This window comes from Seriola dumerili, unplaced genomic scaffold, assembly GCF_002260705.1.
Source record: "Seriola dumerili isolate Sdu_G_001 unplaced genomic scaffold, Sdu_1.0 BDQW01000050.1, whole genome shotgun sequence".
Lineage (NCBI taxonomy): Eukaryota > Metazoa > Chordata > Actinopteri > Carangiformes > Carangidae > Seriola > Seriola dumerili.
Window position 1 is genome coordinate 839 of NW_019174305.1, and position 22609 is coordinate 23447.

General features: G+C 41.5%; 2 protein-coding genes across 2 annotated transcripts in view; both read left to right on the forward strand.

Moving 5' to 3' along the window:
- Nucleotides 1–9152, forward strand: part of LOC111217976 (von Willebrand factor A domain-containing protein 7-like) — a gene marked incomplete at its 5' end in the record, with an annotated part of 9419 nt that extends 267 nt beyond the window's left edge. The window contains 16 exons of the mRNA XM_022740049.1: nt 11–147; nt 280–424; nt 662–755; nt 1311–1439; nt 2237–2423; nt 2532–2701; nt 2951–3063; nt 3179–3295; nt 3403–3576; nt 3705–3837; nt 4610–4762; nt 5002–5094; nt 5544–5815; nt 6012–6145; nt 8368–8527; nt 8664–9152. Coding sequence (XP_022595770.1) covers nt 11–147; nt 280–424; nt 662–755; nt 1311–1439; nt 2237–2423; nt 2532–2701; nt 2951–3063; nt 3179–3295; nt 3403–3576; nt 3705–3837; nt 4610–4762; nt 5002–5094; nt 5544–5815; nt 6012–6145; nt 8368–8527; nt 8664–9044 — 2592 coding nt within the window. The remainder of the gene's footprint in view (nt 1–10; nt 148–279; nt 425–661; nt 756–1310; nt 1440–2236; nt 2424–2531; nt 2702–2950; nt 3064–3178; nt 3296–3402; nt 3577–3704; nt 3838–4609; nt 4763–5001; nt 5095–5543; nt 5816–6011; nt 6146–8367; nt 8528–8663) is intronic.
- Nucleotides 9153–15454: 6302 nt separating this feature from the next.
- The window catches only part of LOC111217887 (von Willebrand factor A domain-containing protein 7-like), an 11796-nt gene continuing 4641 nt past the window's right edge, over nt 15455–22609 (forward strand). Inside the window, exons 1-10 of the mRNA XM_022739908.1 lie at nt 15455–15608; nt 18057–18249; nt 18446–18582; nt 18710–18854; nt 20636–20729; nt 21295–21423; nt 21616–21802; nt 21911–22080; nt 22325–22437; nt 22553–22603. Of these exons, the coding sequence (XP_022595629.1) occupies nt 18064–18249; nt 18446–18582; nt 18710–18854; nt 20636–20729; nt 21295–21423; nt 21616–21802; nt 21911–22080; nt 22325–22437; nt 22553–22603 (1212 nt within the window). The 5' untranslated portion in view covers nt 15455–15608; nt 18057–18063. The remainder of the gene's footprint in view (nt 15609–18056; nt 18250–18445; nt 18583–18709; nt 18855–20635; nt 20730–21294; nt 21424–21615; nt 21803–21910; nt 22081–22324; nt 22438–22552; nt 22604–22609) is intronic.

Below are 22609 nucleotides of genomic sequence, written 5' to 3' on the forward strand. Positions count from 1 at the left end.
CTGTCTCCAGGGTTCCTCTCCTGAGGAGTTGGTTCAGGCTTGTCTTGGACCCACAGCAAAAGGAGAAGTGTCAGGTGCCAAGTTTCACTCTGCTCTTCAAGAAATCTACAACCAGAATGGACTGGTAGACTATCACTATGTCAATAGGTGGGAAAAAGATTGAAACAAAACAGTTATTAAAAAGCAGTAAAATAATGGGACAGGTGTGTTGCAAAGATTCAAGGATTTATGATTTGCCCATACACTTACCAAGTTACTGCTTGTGAAAAATTGTTTCAGTGCTCCACACCACTTCAACTCAGAGGCATTCCTGCAGGGACGTGGCCTAATCACGGAGGGAATGGTGGCCATTAAGGCTAACATTCGCAAGGAGAACTTCCAGGCTGCCAGAGAAACACTGGGCAGAGTTCTTCATACACTACAGGTGAGAGAGCAACTAGGCATAGAGAAGTTTAGATGAAAAATTAGAAAGAAAGTGGAATAACCATCAGGCACAGACTGGAAGACAGAATGATGAAGGCTAAAGGAGGCAGAATAAGTGAAAATAGAAACAAAACAGAAGAAAAGATTTAAATGTTCACTTTACTGTGTGTACAAATACTGAATATGAAATGTGTATGTATAAAGGTGTGGATGTGTGTGTGTTTCCATGTGTTGTCAGGACTTCTACAGCCACAGTAACTGGGTGGAGCTGGGATACACAGAACCATACATCAACCTCATTCGCCCAGATCAGCCACTGGAAAACCTGGCAGGTGTGTGTATGAGCATTAGTGTATTTGTCATCTCCATTGGAGGACTATGTTTATATTTCTGTGGGTTGAGTATAATGTCATAAAGTAGATAATATTCATTCATTGTAGTTTGGTAAAACATCTGGGAATATGTATAGACCAAAGAGCAGAGTGTGCTGTTTTGTCTTTATGCCATGGCCATGGAGAAGGCTCCATTCTGATTGGCTGGTGGGTGTGTATTATTTTCAAACCACTGCTATTAGTTAATAACAATTAAACTAAATTACTGGCTGGAACTACTACGCTGTTACTTGATTTTCTAATCATTTTAGTCATAAAAATTATTTCAAGGTTAACATTACACATATTTCACTGTTGACAAGAGACTGTAGTATACGTGGAATAATCCTCTCCAAATCATGTTATGAAAAATAAAGCACTACCAACCATGCAGATTTTTGTGGATTATTTTAAGATGTACTCACAAACAGCAGCTGTCAGGTTATGAAGTGAAGCAATGGTCTGGAGTCAAATGTATTGTTTATCCTGTCTCTTGTTCACACTTTGCTTGCGTAGATGTCAACACTGCCACCTGCAGGGACTGTGCCAGTGGAACATGTCCCAATTCCATTCTCCCCAACATCCTGAATGAGAAGAAGCTCACATCAGGCTACATGGGAATCTACTCTTCCGCCAAGCCTAAAGGTATCAGTGACAGATATATCTCCAAACCACATTCAGATACATAACCCCATATTAATTCATTCATTAGGAACACAAGGCAACAGTTACCATGACAGCATGTGCAGATGCAGCCTCAAAATCCATCACATTAAATACAAACAGTTTTAACTGACCTCAAGGAGGACATTAACTTCCCCAGCATGTCAACATTTTTATGAGATTATTACAAAACCATAAATTATTTGACTTACTGTGATTTAAAGAAGGTTGAACAAATAATATTTTATGTTGCTAGAATGCTGATATGTACATTTAGAATTAAGTAATTAATTTAGATCAATGCCACTCGTATGTGGGCTTTTAATATCTAGCAGTCACTTCTTAAAATCACTTCCTGAGATCATCATCGTATTTACGATTTATTTTGGAGCTGTTTCCCTGTTTCCAGCCTTTATGCTAATCCAAGGTAACTTACTGCCGTCTGTAGCTTCATATTTATTGTACAGTTTGTGTATTTTCCAAAATGTCAAACTAATCCTTTCACACCCTATAGATAATCTATAACGGTTAACCAATAAATAACATACATCACCTCTACTCAGACATCCAAGTTGCCCCAGTATTTAATGGGCTGTAATAAAGCATTAAAATTCACATGCACCACTCATTAACCAGGTGTTTAAAATCATGTTTGTCTGACCTAGAGTACAAGACAAACAAAATTAAATTGTACCAGGAAGTTCAATCTACCCACAAAAGCATTATACATCATTTTGAACCAACAACCAGTTTGACCTGTCCCTTCTGTCCTGTGCCAGGTAAATGTAGCCATGGAGGTGCAGCTGACCTGACTAGCACAACAGTTCCTCGTGGTGGCATCAACAAAGATGAGCATCGCTCTGACAACGTGGCCTTCCACAATGCTGCTGTGAATGCAGCCACCGCTGCAAGTCTCCAGCTACTGGAGGACATCCGCTTAGCTGCTGGGGACAATGACTTTCTGAGGTATGACGGTCAGATATGAAAAATATCCACTTGTGCATTAATGAAAGAAAGCATACTAAAAATTGTACTATAGGATAAAAATAAACATTCATTCTTTCTTTCTCGCAGAATGATGGGGATTGCCCGCTCATCGGTCGTGTGCTTTGTTATTGACACCACTGGCAGTATGTCTGATGACATTGATGAAGCCAGGGATGTTGTTTACGAAATAATTGACAGCAAAAAAGGAACACAGGATGAGCCCTCTGAGTACATCCTGGTGCCCTTCAATGACCCCAGTATGAACCCTTCTACTCTTCTGATCATGTTTAGGAAACCATTAGTAGTATTAGACCCCTAACCATGCTATAGCATGTTATACATGTAATGCTTGACTGTATAGTTGTAATACTAGTTATATTTTAGTAAATAATCTCTTTTAAAACATAAAAAATAAAGTAAATTGTGGTGCACACTGTAAATCTGCATACAGTCACAGTGTTTCCGTAGGATTAAATCTGAAAAAAAGTTTTTGGTTTTTTATGTAGGTTTTGGACCGATGATCAGGACAACAGACCCCGATAAGATGAAAAAAGAAATCTCTGAACTTACAGCACAGGGAGGGGGAGATATCCCTGAGCTGTGTCTGTCAGGACTTCAGGTACTAAAGCTAATATATTATCACATTGTAACTAGCATGGTTGTTGATTGGATATTTTTAAGGTACCCTGAGAGACCGTAGTGATGTGGGAACTGACCAGGTTTTGTTTCTCCAGCTGGCTCTCACTGGTGCCCCAGCCTCCTCCCACATCTATGTTTTCACTGATGCTACACCCAAAGACATCGCCCTCATGGACACGATTCTTGCTCTCATCAGGAGCACCAAGTCAACAGTAAATACTGACCAACACCAATGATGACAAATGTTCACTCAGTGTATTTATGTGAATTTAATTTGAAAAGCTGGGGGTCTAATCTCCACACGAACTAATCTCCACAGGTGTTATTCCTGCTGACCCCGGCCAGTAGGAGGCGTCGTCGTTCCCTCGGTGCTGGTTCCTTTGAAGACTACAAGGATCTGGCTGTGGCCTCTGGAGGCCTGGCCATCCAGGTGTCCAAGAAAGAGCTGCCTCAGGCAACAGACGTCATCCTTGACACCTCTACTTCAGCTCTGGTAGGATGCTGCAGTTCCACTGGTTCATCCTGTACAATCTAAAGCAGGTAGCAGGCCGTTAGTGGTTGGACCAGTTTGAAGAATCAAAATCATCCAGTTTTCTCCTCTTGCTCTCCGTACTGCTTTAGGTGACAGTTCTTCAGCGGGCAAGGAACTCTGGGAAGCAGGAGACTTTCCCCTTCGTACTGGATGAATCTCTTCAAAACATCACCATCTACATCACAGGAACATCCATTACTTTCACACTGACCAACCCTGCAGGTAGCTCGCCAGTCTCAATGCAATGTTTCCACCAGTTGTAACTCATGTGTATGAGACTTGTTGGATGTCCATCTGTCTTGCTAAGAACATTGTTATGATAGACTTGGACTAGCGGTGGGCGATATGACGATATTAGATCGTGAAGGATTACAACGTGAAGACGATCTTTCAAACTGCAGAGATCGTGGGATCGTCTAGGGCACATTCTATAAATTGCAGTTCTATTCTGATGCACCGACGCACCAGACGTATTGACGTCGTCAACCTGACCGACCAATCATAGCGAATTACGGGCAGTGACGCGCTTTCCTACCCGCCTCCTTGTTTATGTGTGTGTAGCGGTAGCACATGGAGAGTGATGGCTGAAAGCCAAACGGAGTTGGTCGTTAAAAAAAATTCCACCTCCATTATATGGAATTGGTTTGGATTTTCCGCAACTGATCAAGCGCAAGCAAATGTAATTTGCAAAGTTTGCACAGAAACCGTTCGCACGTCGGGTGGTAACATGACGAACCAGAATGTTGTTGTTGTTTACCTTAAACTTTACGTTGTCTGCACATGCAGGCAAAACTGCGACTATTTGAAATAAAATCTGTTAAGAAAGGTTCTTTGGTCTAAATTGTCTGTTTTTCTTTTTCCAATTTAAGATCGTGATAAAATCGAAATCGTGATTTTATTTTTAAAAAATCGTGATATGATATTTTTGCCATATCGCCCACCCCTAACTTGGACTAAGTATTCATGGTGAATAATACATGGTAAACATTTTCAGGTGTGAGTCAGAGCAACACTGAGGCCAGTGGTAAACTGGGGACCATTCGGACAGTGGGCAACCTGAGAAGAATTCGTCTCAACGCTGACAAGCAGACAGGAAGATGGCAGATCACCATTAACTCCAACCAACCATACACACTCAAAGTCACAGGTAAGACACTGTATATTTGTTAATTACACTTGCACTTCCTGTTCAGACATGCTGTTGAAATTTTGTCTTCTTGCCCACAGATTGATCTGCTGATCAAAGTGTTTCTTATCAGTAGCATATGTATTCCCTCTGCTTTCAGTCCATGCAAAGTTTGAAGACTGATGCTCCTTCTATCAAAGTTGTTAGGTTCACTGAGTTCTTAGTGTGTATTTACTGTAAGTGTGTGCTTGTGTTTCCAGGCCAGAGTACCATTACGTTTATCTATAACTTTGTGGAAAGCTTCAAGGGACCTCACCCAGGTTTTGCAGTACTCAGTGGGCGTCCACAAGCAGGTAACATACGTAATAAATTAATTTCATTGTTTCACAACAGTAATATATTTGTACATTGTGGGCATTTTTTCCAATCATAGAGCATGTTCTGATAGTTTCACACCCATAATATCAAATGTGTTGTCCATGAATTATCATGTGATAGCTCTAAAATATACATATGTATTAGTCAGTATGTAGTTAATTGCTGAGCATGTGTTATCTTAGGCTGTAACATCGTTATCTAGTGGTGAAAAGTAATTAGGGCACCAAAGTGACAGCTGCATATGACAACCTATCGATCACACATTTCAGCCCATGAAAAGGATGTGAAAATCGAGGCTTTTCTCCACAACCCATGCTAAAAATAATCTAGGGTTTACTCTTGAAACAATCAACCACTTTTACCCACAAAAATGAATTTTCCTCTCATTCCTCTCTCTACTTTCCTTCTCTCCTCTGGAAACCAGGCCAGCCTGCCACCTTGATGCTCTCAGTAATGGGAAGGAAAGGTCCATCATCAGTGAGTGTTGGAAACATTGGCCTAGTAACTGTGTCTGGTCCTGAGGTTGTGAGCAATGGTACGATGACTGACATGGGTAGCGGAGACATCCTGGTGACTGTTGACATGGTCCCTGAGGGGGAGTCTGTGGTCTTTCTGAAAGGAACAGACAAAGTGTCAAACTCTGAATTTCAGAGGCAGTCTACCACCCAGATGTCTGTCTCCAAAGTGAACATCCAGGTCAGTCTCTTCACGTCCTCCTCACAATCTGTCTACCCATTCATGCAGCCTCTGTTTGATGATCACTTACAGAAAAGATGGGGGTAGCAAAATAATAGGCTTACAGTATCTAAAAAATGATATAAATATAAACTACAAGAATGACATTGTTCTTCTTAACCTGCCCTTTTCCCTTGATCTTCCATTTTCCCTCCAGGCTGTGGTGGACAGCAGTGTGGAGCCAGGAGAAACCTTTAAGCTCCCCTTCAGTGTAATGACCCAGGGCTCTGGTGGTCAGTTTGAAATCAGTGCCAGAAATGACAGAAACTTCTCCATGTCCTACTCAAGCAGGTGAGGAGAGGAAACTAAAAAGAACTCCTTTTTTAAATGTCCTTGTCAACACTGAAATGATACGTAAACATTTTGGGAAAATGCTACTCCCTTTCTCATAGAAGGTAGGTTGTGGAAAAGATACTGTGCCATTGACTTTAGACCAGGTTTTTGTTGGTCAATATCGCAATTGCTTTCCACTGCCTCAAGATGATAACAATGCACCTGACCACACCTCATGTTAAGCCCAACACGCCCATGGGCACTCACATGGGTGCAATTGGTATGCAATGTGGGCACTTGATGGGGAAATTACAACTGCGTTGGTCTGAAACTAGAAAAAACACTTGTGTGTTGCGGCAAAGTAACGATTTGGAGTAAACATTCGTGTGAGTCACATGTTATTACTCCACCCAAACAGATTACTTAACCGCAAGTCGTTCATTCGTTCGTCATCTCCCGCTTATCCGGATCCGGGTCGCGGGGGCAGCAGCCTCAGCAAAGAGGTCCAGACAGCCCTCTCCCCAGCCACTTCCACCAGCTCCTCCGGGAGAATCCCGAGGCGTTCCAAGGCCGGCCGAGAGATATAATCCCTCCAGCGTGTCCTTGGTCGGCCCCGAGGCCTCCTCCCGGTGGGACATGCCCGAAACACCTCCCCGGGGAGGCGTCCAGGAGGCATCCTCACCAGATGCCCGAACCACCTCAACTGGCTCCTCTCGACATGGAGGAGCAGCGGCTTTACTCCAAGTCCCTCCCGGATGACCGAGCTCCTCACCCTATCTCTAAGGCTGAGCCCAGCCACCCGAAACTCATTTCGGCCGCTTGTATTCGCGATCTCGTTCTTTCGGTCATTACCCAAAGCTCATGACCATAGGTGAGGATCGGAACGTAGATCGACCGGAAAATCGAGAGCTTCGCCTTCTGGCCTGTGCATATTCTCATTTGTCCAGGTCATAGTATCCTAAAGGAGTTTAAATCGAAAAAACAACTGGACTTGATTATTTGTCTGGGAAGACGTTTCACCTCTCATCCAAGAGGCTTCATCAGTTCATGTACGCATTTGACCATCTGGTCCAGTCCCAGCCTGGTCAGATGCGGCTACAAAGTCAATCATAGACCAGCGACCTAGGGTATCCTGGTGCCAAGTGCACCTGTGGACATCCTTATGTTTGAACATGGTGTTAGTTATGGCCAAGCTGTGACTAGCACAGAAGTCCAATAACTGAGCGCCGCTCGGGTTCAGATCGGGCAGGCCGTTCCTCCCCACCACACCCTTCCAGGTCACGCTGTCATTGCCCACGTGAGCGTTGAAGTCTCCCAATAGGACAATGGAGTCCCCTTTCGGGGCACTTTCCAGCACCCATCCCAAGGACTCCAAAAAAGGTGGGTAGTCTGAACTGCTGTTCGGCGCATAAGCACCGACAACAGTCAGAACCCGATCCCCGACCCGGAGGCGCAGGGACACAACCCTTTCGTCCACTGAGGTAAACTCCAACATACAGGCAGAGAGCCTGGGGGACACCAAAAAGCCCACCCCGGCCCTCCGCCTCTCACCCGGAGCAACTCCAGCAAAGAGGAGAGACCAGCCCCTCTCAAGGACTTGGGTTCCGGAGCCAACGCTATGTGTTGAGGTGAGGCCGACTATATCTAGTCGGTATCCCTCAACCTCTTCCACAAGCTCCCGCTCCTTCCCCGCCAGAGAGGTGACATTCCATGTTCCAAAAACCAGTTTCCGTAACCGAGGATCGGACCACCAAGGGCCCCGCCTTGGTCTGCTGCCCAATCCACACTGCACTGGATCCCGCTGAATCCTCCTGCAGGTGGTGAGCCCACTGGGAGACGAACCCATGTAGCTGGTTCGGGCTGGGCCCGGCCACCAGGCGCTCGCCCACGGGCCCCAACCCCAGGCCTGGCTCCAGGGCGGGGCCCCGGTGTCCCTCCGGGCCGGGTACTCGGGTTCTTGATATTTCTCATCATTAGGATCTTCTGAACCGTTCTTCGTCTGGCCCTTCACCTGGGACCAATCTGCCTTGGGAGACCCTACCAGGGGCAAAATGCCCCCGACAACATAGCTCCTAGGGTCATTAGGGCTCTCAAACTCCTCCACCACGGTAAGGTGACGGTTCAAGGAGGAGTTAACCGCAAGTCGCATCTTTAAATTTCAATAAAAATCAAGTGCATAGATTGTACACAATTACACTTCCTATAACCAAGAAAGGTATTTTTCTGTCTTCTCTTGACAGCCTCACCTTGACAACTGGAAGATATACTAATGATACGTTGACCATTACGGCACCTGCCAACACACCATCAGGCACTGATATCACTCTGACTGTGCATGCCAAGTTGTCCAGTGGTGTTGACTCCAATTACGTCGTGTTGAGATTGTCTGTTGTCACCAAGGTATTCAGACACATCCTGGATCACACATAGTTGGAAAGAGTGAAATAAATAAATACAAAAGCTTTTGGACAAAGCCAACGAACACATGCACAGAACACATAAATTCCTCACCTTCCTTTTTCTGTTCTCTTTTCAGATAACAGATTTTGATCAGCCTTTGTGTGAAGTGGTTAGTGTGCAGGCTGATGATTGCCCTCAGGATGTTTCTCAGTGTGGACCTTTCAAGTGGGAGCTCTCGGCCAACCTTACTGATGGAAACGGCACTGGGATCGAGAGAATCTCCCTGCAACAGGGTAATGGATCCCTCTCATACACCTCTCTGAGTGCTCCTGTTGTCCAGGCGAACTACAACGCCTCCTGCTGCTCGCAGATTGTGGAGATCATAGCTGTAGATAAAGTTGGCAATGTGGGAAAATGCTACCAATCAATTGTTCGTTCGGATGGCCCTCCTGCTTTAACTCTGTCATTGCCACTGTGGTTGTGCCTGTTGGTGTCTGCTTTTGTAATCAGACCTTGAAGGGCTTAGTTTAGGTTGTGTCTTATTTCTGTATGCTGCATCAGGTATTGGACACTGTTGATGATTTTAAATTACTCAAAACAATTTGCTACCATGATGGACTGAAACATTTTACTGGTGATGTCCAAATATCCCATATATCCTGCTCACAGTGTGAGCACTGATTAAACAATGGATGATGAATATATACTTAAATTGTCTGAAATAAAATGTTTAAAATAAAAATTCAATTGTACTTAATGTTTGAACATTTTTTGTCACATTTTTCAGTTTTGGCAAAAGAAATCATGTTTGGGTTAAAGATGAACATATTCTGAGAAATATGAATTATAGGTTTTAATCTGAGATGATAAAGGAAACTAACAATAATTTGCATAGTGAGTGGCTTTGAAGATTCTGTTCTTTGGCATGAGATTTGAGAGATTGGCATGTGTTGGCAAGCCTGTATGTTGACCAAAAAAGTGTATTTTTAGATTTCATTTCAAATGGTGTCATTTGCACTGATGTATTTAATGACGTGTGCATTTGTTAACGTCTGATAATTAATACCAATGTTGTATAAACTGTGTCACAGTTCAGGAGCTGCATCTTTCAGGGGCCACATTTAAGGACACAAAATGCAGACCCCTTTTGCTGAACATTTCTGACTGGTCGAGTACTCGCTGTATTTTATTTCACCCGCCATGTTTAAAAGTCTGCAGTGAGTGAGTGAGCACCGAGCGAGCAAACACATTTTCAACACCACGAAACAGGTCTGGGAGAAAGTAAAAAAACTCAAACAGGACTTCAAACGGAGTGGCTAGGGTTGCCACCCTTCCCATATAATATATTCATATATATAACCACTGCTCTCCAGACCAGATCTCAGGGCTGTTGAACTCTGGTTTGTGCTTTCGGGTAAGGCGTTCCACTTTTATACACATCTTACATGGAATGAATTTTAAAAGTTGTCTCATTCCACTTCCAAATTTTAACATTGCAAGTGATGTTAGTCATTGTCTCTGATGACAGATAACAGAATTTTAAATTGTTTTGGGCTTACTGGAGAACTAAGAAAGACAATTTTCTTTCTGTTACTCAGTGTTGGGAGGTAGGAAAGTATCAGAGCACTTTCTCATCCACTAGGAAGTTTTCCTCACTCCAGATCTTTTGGAACAAATCTTTTCCCGAATTTAGTAACTGGCATGGATTATAAAAGTTAACCCAAGTTCTACCGAAAATGCAAAGCTCAATAACTTTGTATTCATATGGACAAGTTTCTTGAATACCAGGCCTTCCTTACTGAATACTGCACACCCCCCACCTTGTTTCTGTCACATCTCACTGAAGTATCTTCTGGTATTATAAAGTCTAAGTGTGGTTTTAGTAGGTTTCTTCAACATTCATTGCATCAGGTAAAACATCTAGTTCATCAACGTACTTTTGAAACTCTTGCACATTTGCAATGAAACTTCTACAGTTCCACTGATGAATGTAGATTAGGTAACATTATGATATAGATCACCATTTTAGGAGGTCATCACAGGTCATTCATGTTTTGTATCTCCGTTAGTGCTCGTGAGACCTGAATATTTCCTTGCTGCACTGACAGTTGTATCAGTTAATACATGCATTTCCCTCCATCTTCTTGTTGTTGTAGAGAACAGAACAGCTCAGAACCAGGGCTAGCCAGGTCTGGTGGCCTTGAGCCAGTTCCAGGGGTAGAGTACAGAAGCTAAGTTTGTAGTATGAGGCCTTCCAAGAACCAAGCAGGCAGGGCTTGGTGTGTTCAGTGCTCTTGTGCATAGTAATACTGTAGTTCAACAGTTGAAAAAATGTAGTTCCAAATGAAAATACTGTTTGACAGCAAGATAAAGCAGCGAAAATATAAAAAATATAGTGTTCACTTAAACTGATAATGGCATTTTTTGTAGGACATTTCTTTAAAGTGGCTAAAACATGTGTTTGTGGATGACTCCGTCAATAGTAGTATATCACTCAGATTCTGTGCAAGTACTTGTTTCTACTTCTCCCAAATGAGAAGGTTCTGATCCACTTTAAGTGCTATATTGGAGATTTAAAAAAAACAAAAGATTTTCAGAAACATAACAGCTAATTTTGTGGATCGTTTTGGCTGTGATGCATGGCAATAAATTCTCTCTGGACTAGTCTCTAAATGATAACTGTTTTCCTTGTAACATATTCAGTTGAGTTGGCTTTTTTAAATAAAATAATGTCTTTTATAGGTCTTTTATAGGTATGACCTTGTTACACAAGTCTATTCAGAGTATCCCACAGCTTTTGATAGCCACACATTCCCTTGGATCGAGAGATTTCACAGTATTCAGTTATAAAATATTTTTGGACTGGATTTTTTTAAAACTAGACTTAATTATTGGCATGATTATTTATGATATTATTCTTCATGTACCCTTTTGGCATCAACAAATCACACTGAGAATAACAAAAAATTGTGTGGACAACTGTAATTATTTAAAGTTGTCTACACAATTGTCCTCATCTCTCTTTGACTCTTTTGGTACATAGGGTTAGACACTGTAATACTACTGATCAGACAGCTTTGCAGTTGTTATGTGTCTAAATAGCCTGTCAAAACTTGTCAAAGAGCAGGCAGCCAAACTCTTAGTTGGATGCAGACGCTGGTTCCCAGAATACAAAGACCGCTAATGCAGCTTAGATAATCTCACAAAGCAAGAAGAAAGCTCCTAGTGCAAATGCAAGCAGCAGTTTAAAGCCTAACTATAGTCATATCACAGATTTTCTTTCTACAAGTTTTATTTTGTCACTGTTAAAAATACAGTTTAATTGAGATGACAATTCTGCAGGACCAGGGAACGTCACACTCCTCTCTGTGTTTGTTACCTGTTGGGTTCGTCATTGTCAAATTTGATTAGATGTAGCTAGCTAGCTAATGAAATGCTTTTTACAAGTGACTCATTACGACTGCCAAAGAGGTAATGTTTTCACCTGTGTCTGTTTGTCAGAAGGATTTTGCAAAAAGCGCAAAATGATGGTGGAAACTTGGTGGAAGGATGGGACATTGGCCAGTGAAGAACCCATTCAATTTTGGAGCAGATTGCGATCACTTACTATGAATTAGAATTTTTTTCTCTGAAGTCTGTTGTATGTAAAGTAAGTGAAAATGTTCTTGCATGAGGCCCATTGCGTGCATTTCCTCTATCAAGCAAAACCTCTTTTTTGAATATCATGAAACCTGCATTGTTTACTTCTGTGTTTGCTAGCTTGCAGTCTTTTTCTCCTTCCTTTCCTGGCACGCTGCCAACTGTCGCCAACTGTCACGCAGTGGAACAGCATGAAACATGAATGCATGCTTGTGCATCTTGTGTGAGCCAGTACAAATAAAGACAAAACAAAACTCATCATAACATGGCTCCATATCACTACTAGCAGTCAACGACTCCACAGGGCCCTTTTAAATCAAGCAAAGGTTTGATATCTTGCCAAGTTCTGTTCACAGGCCAACAAACAGTCCCATTTCCTCAGATGTGCTCATAGCTGTTCATACTCACTTCGGCAGTGAGATGCTCTCAGACAGATTCAGCATGGTCATTCACTCATTCATTCACTTACTTACTGACAAGCAGTTTGGCTAGCTGTATTTGTTGGCTGCAGCTTCCTCCTGTCTCCTTCTTGCAGCCACAGATCATCGGGGTCGCCCACAGGGGAGCACAGACTTAAGGTCTTGGCCTTTGGCTTTGGAGGCCTCTTCATACTTGCTGAACTCCATCGCCTCAATGACTTGATCTTCCTCTTGATGGAACCCTGGAGAATTCAGGATGAACATACGGCAGAGGTGAAGAAAAAGCGTCACACATAAAACAATGGATGGAGAGAGAAAGAAAAAAACAGCAAATGAAAGAGCAACTGAGTAACAGATGACTTGATGCAGCAGATTTTTTGAATGAATTGATAAATGAATGAATTGAAATGAATTAACTGAAATGTATTGAACTCACTGCATGCATCAAGGTTGCATGCCTCACAATTCCTTGAAAGAAAGGCATTGGAAAAAAAAGGGTAAAGAATTTGCTGCAGCAAAGGTAAGACTAAAATCACAGACACTCACACAGCTACTGTCAAATATCATTCATACACCTAACGTTTAGCATTTAATATAACTTTTACTTTTACTTACTCCTGCTCGGGGTCAAGGACGCCCGTCTGAAATGTTTTTCCCATATGAGATGTAGAATTTGCATTTAGATTTGCATTACTCGAAATAAAAAAGGTGGGGCAGAACTGTTAGTTCAGTAAATTAACAAAAACAGCAAAACAAGAGCCAACACGAAGGTTCGAAGAAAACAGATAACCGGATGAACAAGAAGTGTCTGTGTGAGATGTGGTCTGTAAGTGAAAGTAAAAGTAAAAAAAAACTCATCCCTGAAGCAGAATCCATGGAGATCCCACTTTCAGGACTGCCTCTTTAGTTCTCATATGATGTATTCTAATATCATAAACGACTGCATTATTCAAGTTGCAATCGAAATATATTGGTTTTTCATTAACATTTAACTTTCTCTTTATTATTTAGTAAGTCACTTAATAACTGCTTTGCTACCATCTGAGAATGACTGACAGGCCAAGAGCATGCAGTTGTGTGATTCATAATGACAGATATACTGAAGGTGAGCCTTGCAAAACATTCTGAAACCAGCAGCTTCTTCCACCTCCCAACTCTACGGCTTACTGGGATACAAGGAGCCATTGTTAATGTTATTACCACTAATATATATATTACCACTAAGATAAGTGCTCTCACACACCTTGGAGCACCGTGCACTACACACACACACACACACACACACACACACACACACACACACACACACACACACACACACACACACACACACACACACACACACACACCCTGCTCTGATGCGTCAGGTGTGGTTTGTATGCTGCAGCCTGGAGCCCGAGTTAACAGACTTAACTAGATAATACGAAAATAGATTAATGATGATAATCGGAACTGCCTTTTTCAAAATTCAATTTCAGGTTGGTGGTGGTGGTGGTGGTGGCTGGGGTATCCCATGCTCAGATATCTTTTACTTATTTCGTGTATAACGGAAATAACTACATAGACACAACGCTTTTGTTTTGAAATAACTTTTTTTATATTCTGTTTATTTTCCAAAGTCCAATAATCATGACCTCAATATTGATCAAAATAGTCGTGATTATTATTTTTGCCATAATCAAGCAGCCCTAGTGGAAACTATGGTGGGCTTGTTAATGTTGGCAAACTAGATATTGATAGTCAGTTTGCTGACTTTATGACTCCTCTCTACTCGCGCTGATGTTACACATTTAGCATCAGTGTTGGGAGAGCTACTTTGAAAGGATATCTTTGCAAGCTACCAAATACCTTACACTGGAACAAGTTGAACTGCAGCAAAACTACCATAGGAAATCTAATTTGGTTAAATTGGAAAAAGGAGTGAAAACTACTTTGCAAAAAAAATGTACATGTGATATGAAATTATAACAAAATATTATATAAAAAAGTCACATGCCAGCAAAAAATGCAAATGCCATTTACTGCAAAAAGTGCCTATTGTTCACAGGTCATATCTAAACCAAAAAATATAATTTCTCACTATAAGTGCAAGGACTGTCAGCTTTGGTTTTGTATACCATAATTGCCTAAATTTGGCCATGGTGATTCTTCCTCAGGCTGAGATTTGGGAGGTTTATCAGTGATGATATTGTTACAGTGTGAACACTGAGTAACGCCCATCCTTTTGCACATGCAGTACACAAAGGTCAAGTGTGCGGTGGTGGTGGATGCCTGATGAATGCATTGCCTGGGCATGTCTTCACAGTGGTTGGGGCTGGTCATTTACAGTAGAGAAGCAATGATTCATTTCTGAACTACCAACAAGTTACTGCAAAATGTAACCGTTCAGCAAAAGTTACACCGATTTACTCTTCCAACTCAGCTCAACTTTTTTAAAGTTTTACTTGTGTTCTGCAGACAATGTTCTTTACGCTTCAGTCTTCAATGTCCATGCTGACATTCTGATAAAGTTGTCAGAAATCAGTTCTCAATGATCAGAAGATGAAATCTACCCATAACTAATGATGCTTGGGAGACTCATGAATCAATATGTGGAACGCTACAATATGTACAGCAGTCGTAGAAGGTTTGCCAGTATCCTTAATATCCACTTACAATGACATATAGTCCTGTATAATTGTTTGTCCCAGATTTCAGTGTTGAAATTTACATTCACTCTCACTTCCTTTAGTCAGTAACCATCAGTTACAGCAGCGAACAAATTCACACGCTGCTGAATGTGCTGTAACAAGGTAGTAAAGCAATCTTCCCAGCATTGACAAATACACAGTGGTACACAAAGAGCAAATCTTGCCCCCAGGTGCTTTATAAGAAAAGAAGGAATGAACTAGTTGAAGGAGTGTCAGCTCCTGAAACCATCCTCGACCACTTGTATAATCTGAGAGAAAACAACATCTTTTCTATCAGAATTTCTTCACCACCTGAAGCCAAAACAACTGCTGGTCCCATCTAGGAACCCTAGGGTGAGTACAATACTGACATTTACAGAAACAAGTTGATTTAATATTTTTTCCAGCTTTAAGTGATCTTGTATCATGCATTTAATATGAAGACAGTTATTTTCATCATCAAGCAGGCTTTTACCTTTTATGTTTAGATAATTTTTTTTACATGCACACACACACACACACAAACACACACACACACATATATATATATATATATATGTATAGGGGGGAATATATATATATATATATATATATATATATATATACATATATATAGGGTGGAACTTGAGCTTCCATGACATGGACAGGAAAGTCAGGGAGAGAGAGAGGGGATGAAATGCAGCAATGGATGGGCCCACTGTGGCTAGGACTAAGCCTATATGGTACATGCTCTACCAGGTGAGCCACTGAGGCGCCCTTTTTGGGGTGTTTTTTTTAACTACAACATGTGAGTTTACTTAGGTAGCATAGGTTTGTTAGCCTTCTCTCAGATGCTTGCCAGGGGGAATGGACAGGGGAAATGGAGGCTGAATCTTATCTTTTACTTTTCTAAAAATAAAAGCAAGACCCTCTGTAGAATCATTAATGTTTTCTTTAGATCTTCTCCTTAAAATAGACTGCAACAAATGGAGAGAGAAAGATAATCTAGTGGAACTGAATGATTGAGAGGAAAAGTGGAACTTTATATATCAGTGTGACCTGTTAGTGATCCTGTGCTGTCTTTATATTCTGGATCTTCACTCTCTAATATTCTCTCTAAATTACAACTACCTCTATGGTAATCCCATGTTTCTGTGGCCTACATTACACCTCAGCCTGTGTGTGTGTGTGTGTGTGTGTGAGTCCAATTGCGTGGGATGAAACCAGACAATTGCGGTGATGGCGATGAGACAGTCAATCAAAATGGATATCAGATATGATCAAATCCAATCCCTCAGAAAGGTGGTCAGACATACAGCAGTTCAGGTTTAAAGTGCTCCTGGATTACAGGAACTGAAAAGCACAATCCTACCTTGTAATTTCACCTCTGTTTATGCAATCAGTGCTATACTGCTCTCTGGTGGCCAGTAGGGCACAAACACTCAATCTTCAGCAGTGGTTCTTAATGTTTCTAGCTTGTGATCACTTAACAAAAGCGCTGTGTACTTGTGTCCCCTTATCACAATTTGCATAGGACTTTCCTTTCTCATGTTTTATTTGAATACATTTCATATGAATGCAATTAAGGGGCCCAAAGAGGCAACACTATACAGTATTTCACATGAAAATAGGAAAAATCTGTTATAATGAACATTTCAGGTTCAGAATAGATATATTTGTTTTCTTTACAATCCTTTAATCATCTGCAGCCCTAATCATTTCTTCCATGATGAGACACTGCATCAACAAAGCGCAGTCTATATACAGACACTGACATCCACTCTGTCATTAACCAAACACTCCTGATCTGCTTTCAGTTAGAACAGCAACAGTCAAGTAGTGCACTGTATCTATTAGAGCAAAGTGTGAAGAGAAAACTGTGTTTTGCTTCATGGTTACAAATGTCTTTGCCACCATCTGCTGGTGAACGCTACTCAAAGCACTTATTCCCATCAATATGCCTGCTGGCATATACAGGGGAGGCTAAAGATTTTGCAAGATCAAAAACAATACTGTTAAATTGATATGAAAGAATAATACAAATATCGTTCTATTGAATTAACACAGTATACAGCACTCAGTTATAATGTCATTGTGGATGTAAACTTACTGATGTGTGTCATTTTAACTTGTATGGTAAACATTAGAATTTAAAAACCCATTGTGTAGTCTGTGCATCCATGATTTCCTGTCACTGTGTGTAAGTTCAACAGTCTTGCCGTATATCTGTATCTGTATCTGTACATCTCAGACCAGAGCAAATGCTTCATCAGCCCCCCCCCACCCCCCCACCCCCTTCACATTCTCAGTCAGCGAGGTATTATGAAGCCCAGTGAAAGCACCCACTAAACACACAACAACCAGCACAACTTAATAAAGTTAGCCTGTGTACGAGCATGGGAGCCAACAATAAACAATCCAGCCACAACCATTAGCCCAAACTGGCATTGCTGTGATATACTCCACAGCAACAAGACGTTGCGTACAGTCCTTGTGTGTTTATAAACGTGGGGAGGGCCAAGGGTTTAACAGGAGGAACTCACAAGCACTAACATGCATGTGCTGCCACACTGGCTATCAAAAAGAACAGATAAAATCAGATTATAACACATACAGGTGTGTGACTTCATTCTCTGCTCAGGACTCCATTATGCCACTATATCCTTACATTGAAAATAATTGTTTGCTGCGCTATTATTGTTTAAAATCTCGTTTACAGAACCTTTAAATTAGCTTCTAGCTGGTGAACATAGAAAATCCTTTCCAAGTATTTGTCAGTTAACCAACCTGATAACTGATAATGAGTCCTTTTTCCCCCTGTAGATTAATCATGACTTCAGTGTTGGGAATGGCACTGCTGGGCTTGGCCCTGATGGCAGGGCCCACCGTGGCCTTTGTCCCCGTCGGGGATGGGGCGTCCACTCATGTCAACATTACTCGAAAAGCCCTATTGCAAAAAGTGAAAGAGACATGTCGGGCAGTGGCTGAGGAAGCTCGTCATGTGTTCAAAACCACGGTAGGTTGGAAAATAAATGTACAAGACAGCACAAGCCTAGTCACACAACATGCAGAAACACACACACTTAGAATTACACACTCATTTTGAGATTTTTGTACAACCGTTCATTAGGCTAATTGGCATTTTCATACCATACTCTGTGAAACAATTGGCTCCATTGTTAAGGTAAAGAAAAAGTCTCTTCTGTCTCCAGGGTTCCTCTCCTGAGGAGTTGGTTCAGGCTTGTCTTGGACCCACAGCAAAAGGAGAAGTGTCAGGTGCCAAGTTTCACTCTGCTCTTCAAGAAATCTACAACCAGAATGGACTGGTAGACCGTGACTTTGTCAACAGGTGGGAGAAAGATTGAAATAAAACAAAATAAAATAAAACAATTTTACAGAGTGTGTTGCAAAGATTTAATAATTTTATGATTTGCCCATACACTTACTAAGTTACTACTCTTGAAAAATTGTTTCAGTGCTCCACACCACTTCAACTCAGAGGCATTCCTGCAGGGACGTGGCCTAATCACGGAGGGAATGGTGGCCATTAAGGCTAACATTCGCAAGGAGAACTTCCAGGCTGCCAGAGAAACACTGGGCAGAGTTCTTCATACACTACAGGTGAGAGAGCAACTAGGCATAGAGAAGTTTAGATGAAAAATTAGAAAGAAAGTGGAATAACCATCAGGCACAGACTGGAAGACAGAATGATGAAGGCTAAAGGAGGCAGAATAAGTGGCAATAGAGACTAAATGAAAGGAAAGTGTAACATCTTGATGTGGGAGTGATACAGTAGTCAGCTGAGCCTCCCTGTCTTCCAAATCTGGCTGTATACACCGACCTTTCAGTGGCACCATTAGAGGATAAGCCGGTACCAGGGTCAGTTTTATGTCCTCAGAAACTGTAGTCAGGAACCACTTCTTCGAGTAACTCCATAAGAACCAAAAATGCTGTGCAATACTTCAATAGTCTTTGCTGAGTTTGTGGTTGCCGTGTGAACTACCTCTAGCCATTTTGAGTGAACTAATACTAGGAAGTGATGTTTGTCCTTCTGTGTATCCGTTGCCACACTTGTGTTGGACATTTCCAACAATGCAGAAGGGCCAACATTGGGAGTTGGCTCACCGTATTTCAGTACTGCCGCTTCAATATCCCTTTCCAGATAATGCCACCACACATAGCCTCTTGCCAATGTGGGAATAGCTGACTTGGGCCCCAGGATTGCAAAGACTGGTTGGTGATTGGTAAAGAGAGTAAACTTCCTACCGTAGAGATATTTGTGGAACTTTTTCATTCTGTCAAATGATAGAGGGCTTCCTTCGCTATTTCAGTGTATCATATGTATCATATGTGCTTTCAGCCTCTGTCAAAGTGCAAGACGCAAATGCCATGGGCTTTTCCTCCCAGTTCTCCAGCACATGAGAGATGACAGAGGACATAACTGATGTGTTGAGACAACATTTTTTGACATCTTAAGACGTGCTAATTTGACATATTAATGAGGATGTCAAAATGATGTTTTGGCATTCCATAGAGATATGCCATCTCCATGGATAGTGCAGTGTTACATGGACTCAATGAACACAATGTTATATTTGTCTCTGCCAGCAATTAACTCTGTATTGCCTCAGCTCTCAATCTACTCACAAAATGGTCAAATAGAGCTTCATCGAGGTGTTGACCAAAATCACAGTGAGTTAAGTTTTCCACAATGGCAAGTGGTTTTGGCTTGTAGTGGTCGCTAAGTGTCTTGGTCAGCTCTTCATAACTTTTCTCACTTGGTTTAGCTGGCATGTCTATATTTTTCAAACGACTGTAGGCATCTGCTCCAACGACTGAGAGGAGCACACTGACTTTTTTGTCTGTCTCCACATCATTAGCCATTATCCATTGTTCCAGACTCTAGTTAAGATTCTAAATCTTCCTTACCTTCCATGTATTCAGATATGCTACCGATCTGGAGCACCATTGCTGCCTTCGCGGTCTTGCTAACTTAGCAGTCACTTTAGCTTATTAGCTTATTTTGTTAGCTACTTTTGTAGTGCTACAAACGTCCTTCCGTGTGATCTGCCAGCTGAAAATTTTATGTCTCACGTCTACAGGGACATGCAATCCTTATTTCTTCCCTTGAATCCCATTCACATTGCCAAATTATAATATCTCAATGTGGGAATGAATAGTACAGACAGACTATGCGCGGAGACTGGGAACAGACTCAACAAGACTGTCATACCACAAACGTCCAAATGGTGGCACTACAGCCACACAGATTACTCTCAATATTATCCCAATAACATTACAAAAAGATTTAAACATTCACTTTATTGTGTTTACTGAATATGAAATCTGCATATGTGTATGTATAAAGGTGTGGATGTGTGTGTGTTTTCATGTGTTGTCAGGACTTCTACAGCCACAGTAACTGGGTGGAGCTGGGATACACAGAGCCATACATCAACCTCATTCGCCCAGATCAGCCACTGGAAAACCTGGCAGGTGTGTGTATGAGCATTAGTGTATTTGTCATCTCCATTGGAGGACTATGTTTATATTTCTGTGGGTTGAGTATAATGTCATAAAGTAGATAATATTCATTCATTGTAGTTTGGTAAAACATCTGGTAATATGTATAGACCAAAGAGCAGAGTGTGCTGTTTTGTCTTTATGCCATGGCCATGGAGACTGCTCCATTCTGATTGGCTGGTTGGGTATGCATCATTTTCAAACCACTGCTATTAGTTAATAACAATTAAACTAAATTACTGGCTGGAACTAGTACATTGCTACTTGATTTTCTAATTGTTGTATTCGTAAAAATTATTTCAAGGTTAACTTTACACATATTTCAGTGTTGACAAGAGTATACGTGGAATAATCCACGCCAAACCATTTGGTTATGAAAAATAAAGCACAACCAACCACACAGGTTTTTGTGGATTATCTTAAGATATAATCACAAACAGCAGCTGTCAAGTTATGAAGTAAAGCAATGCCTACTTACCTTGGTCTGGAGTCAAATGTATTTTTTATCCTGTATCTTGCTCGCACTATACTTGCGTAGATGTCAACACTGCCACCTGCAGGGACTGTGCCAGTGGAACATGTCCCAATTCCATTCTCCCCAACATCCTGAATGAGAAGAAGCTCACATCAGGCTACATGGGAATCTACTCTTCCGCCAAGCCTAAAGGTATCAGTGACAGATATATCTCCAAACCACATTCAGATACATAACCCCATATTAATTCAGAATCATAAGGAACACAAGGCAAGGTGAGACACCTGTAGTCACTGCCAACAATTACTACTACAGAGTGTGCAGATGCAGCTTCAAGGTCCACCACATTAAATGGTTCAACCTGTCCCTTCTGTCCTGTGCCAGGTAAATGTAGCCATGGAGGTGCAGCTGACCTGACTAGCACAACAGTTCCTCGTGGTGGCATCAACAAAGATGAGCATCGCTCTGACAACGTGGCCTTCCACAATGCTGCTGTGAATGCAGCCACCACTGCAAGTCTCCAGCTACTGGAGGACATCCGGTTAGCTGCTGGGGACAATGACTTTCTGAGGTATGACGGTCAGATATGAAAAATATCTATTTGTGCATTAATGAAAGAAAGCATACTAAAAATTGTATTATACAATAAAAATAAACATTCTGTCTTTCTTTCTCACAGAATGATGGGGATTGCTCGCTCATCGGTCGTGTGCTTTGTTATTGACACCACTGGCAGTATGTCTGATGACATTGATGAAGCCAGGGATGTTGTTTACGAAATAATTGACAGCAAAAAAGGAACACAGGATGAGCCCTCTGAGTACATCCTGGTGCCCTTCAATGACCCCAGTATGAACCCTTCTACCCTTCTGATCATGTTTAGGAAACCATTAGTAATATTAGACCCCTAACCATGCTATAGCATGTTATACATGTAATGCTTGACTGTATAGTTGTAATACTAGTTATATTTTAGTAAATAATCTCTTTTAAAATAGATTGTTTTAAAATAAATTGTGGTGCACACTGTAAATCTGTATACAGTCACAGTGGTTCTGTAGGATTAAAAGTGTACATTTTTGTTTTTATGTAGGTTTTGGACCGCCGATCAGGACAACAGACCCCAATAAGATGAAAAAAGAAATCTCTGAACTTACAGCACAGGGAGGGGGAGATACCCCTGAGATGTGTCTGTCAGGACTTCAGGTACTAAAGCTAATATATTATCACATTGTAACTAGCATGGTTGTTGATTGGATATTTTTATGGTTCCCTGAGAGACCGTAGTGATGTGGGAACTGACCAGGTTTTGTTTCTCCAGCTGGCTCTCACTGGTGCCCCAGCCTCCTCCCACATCTATGTTTTCACTGATGCTACA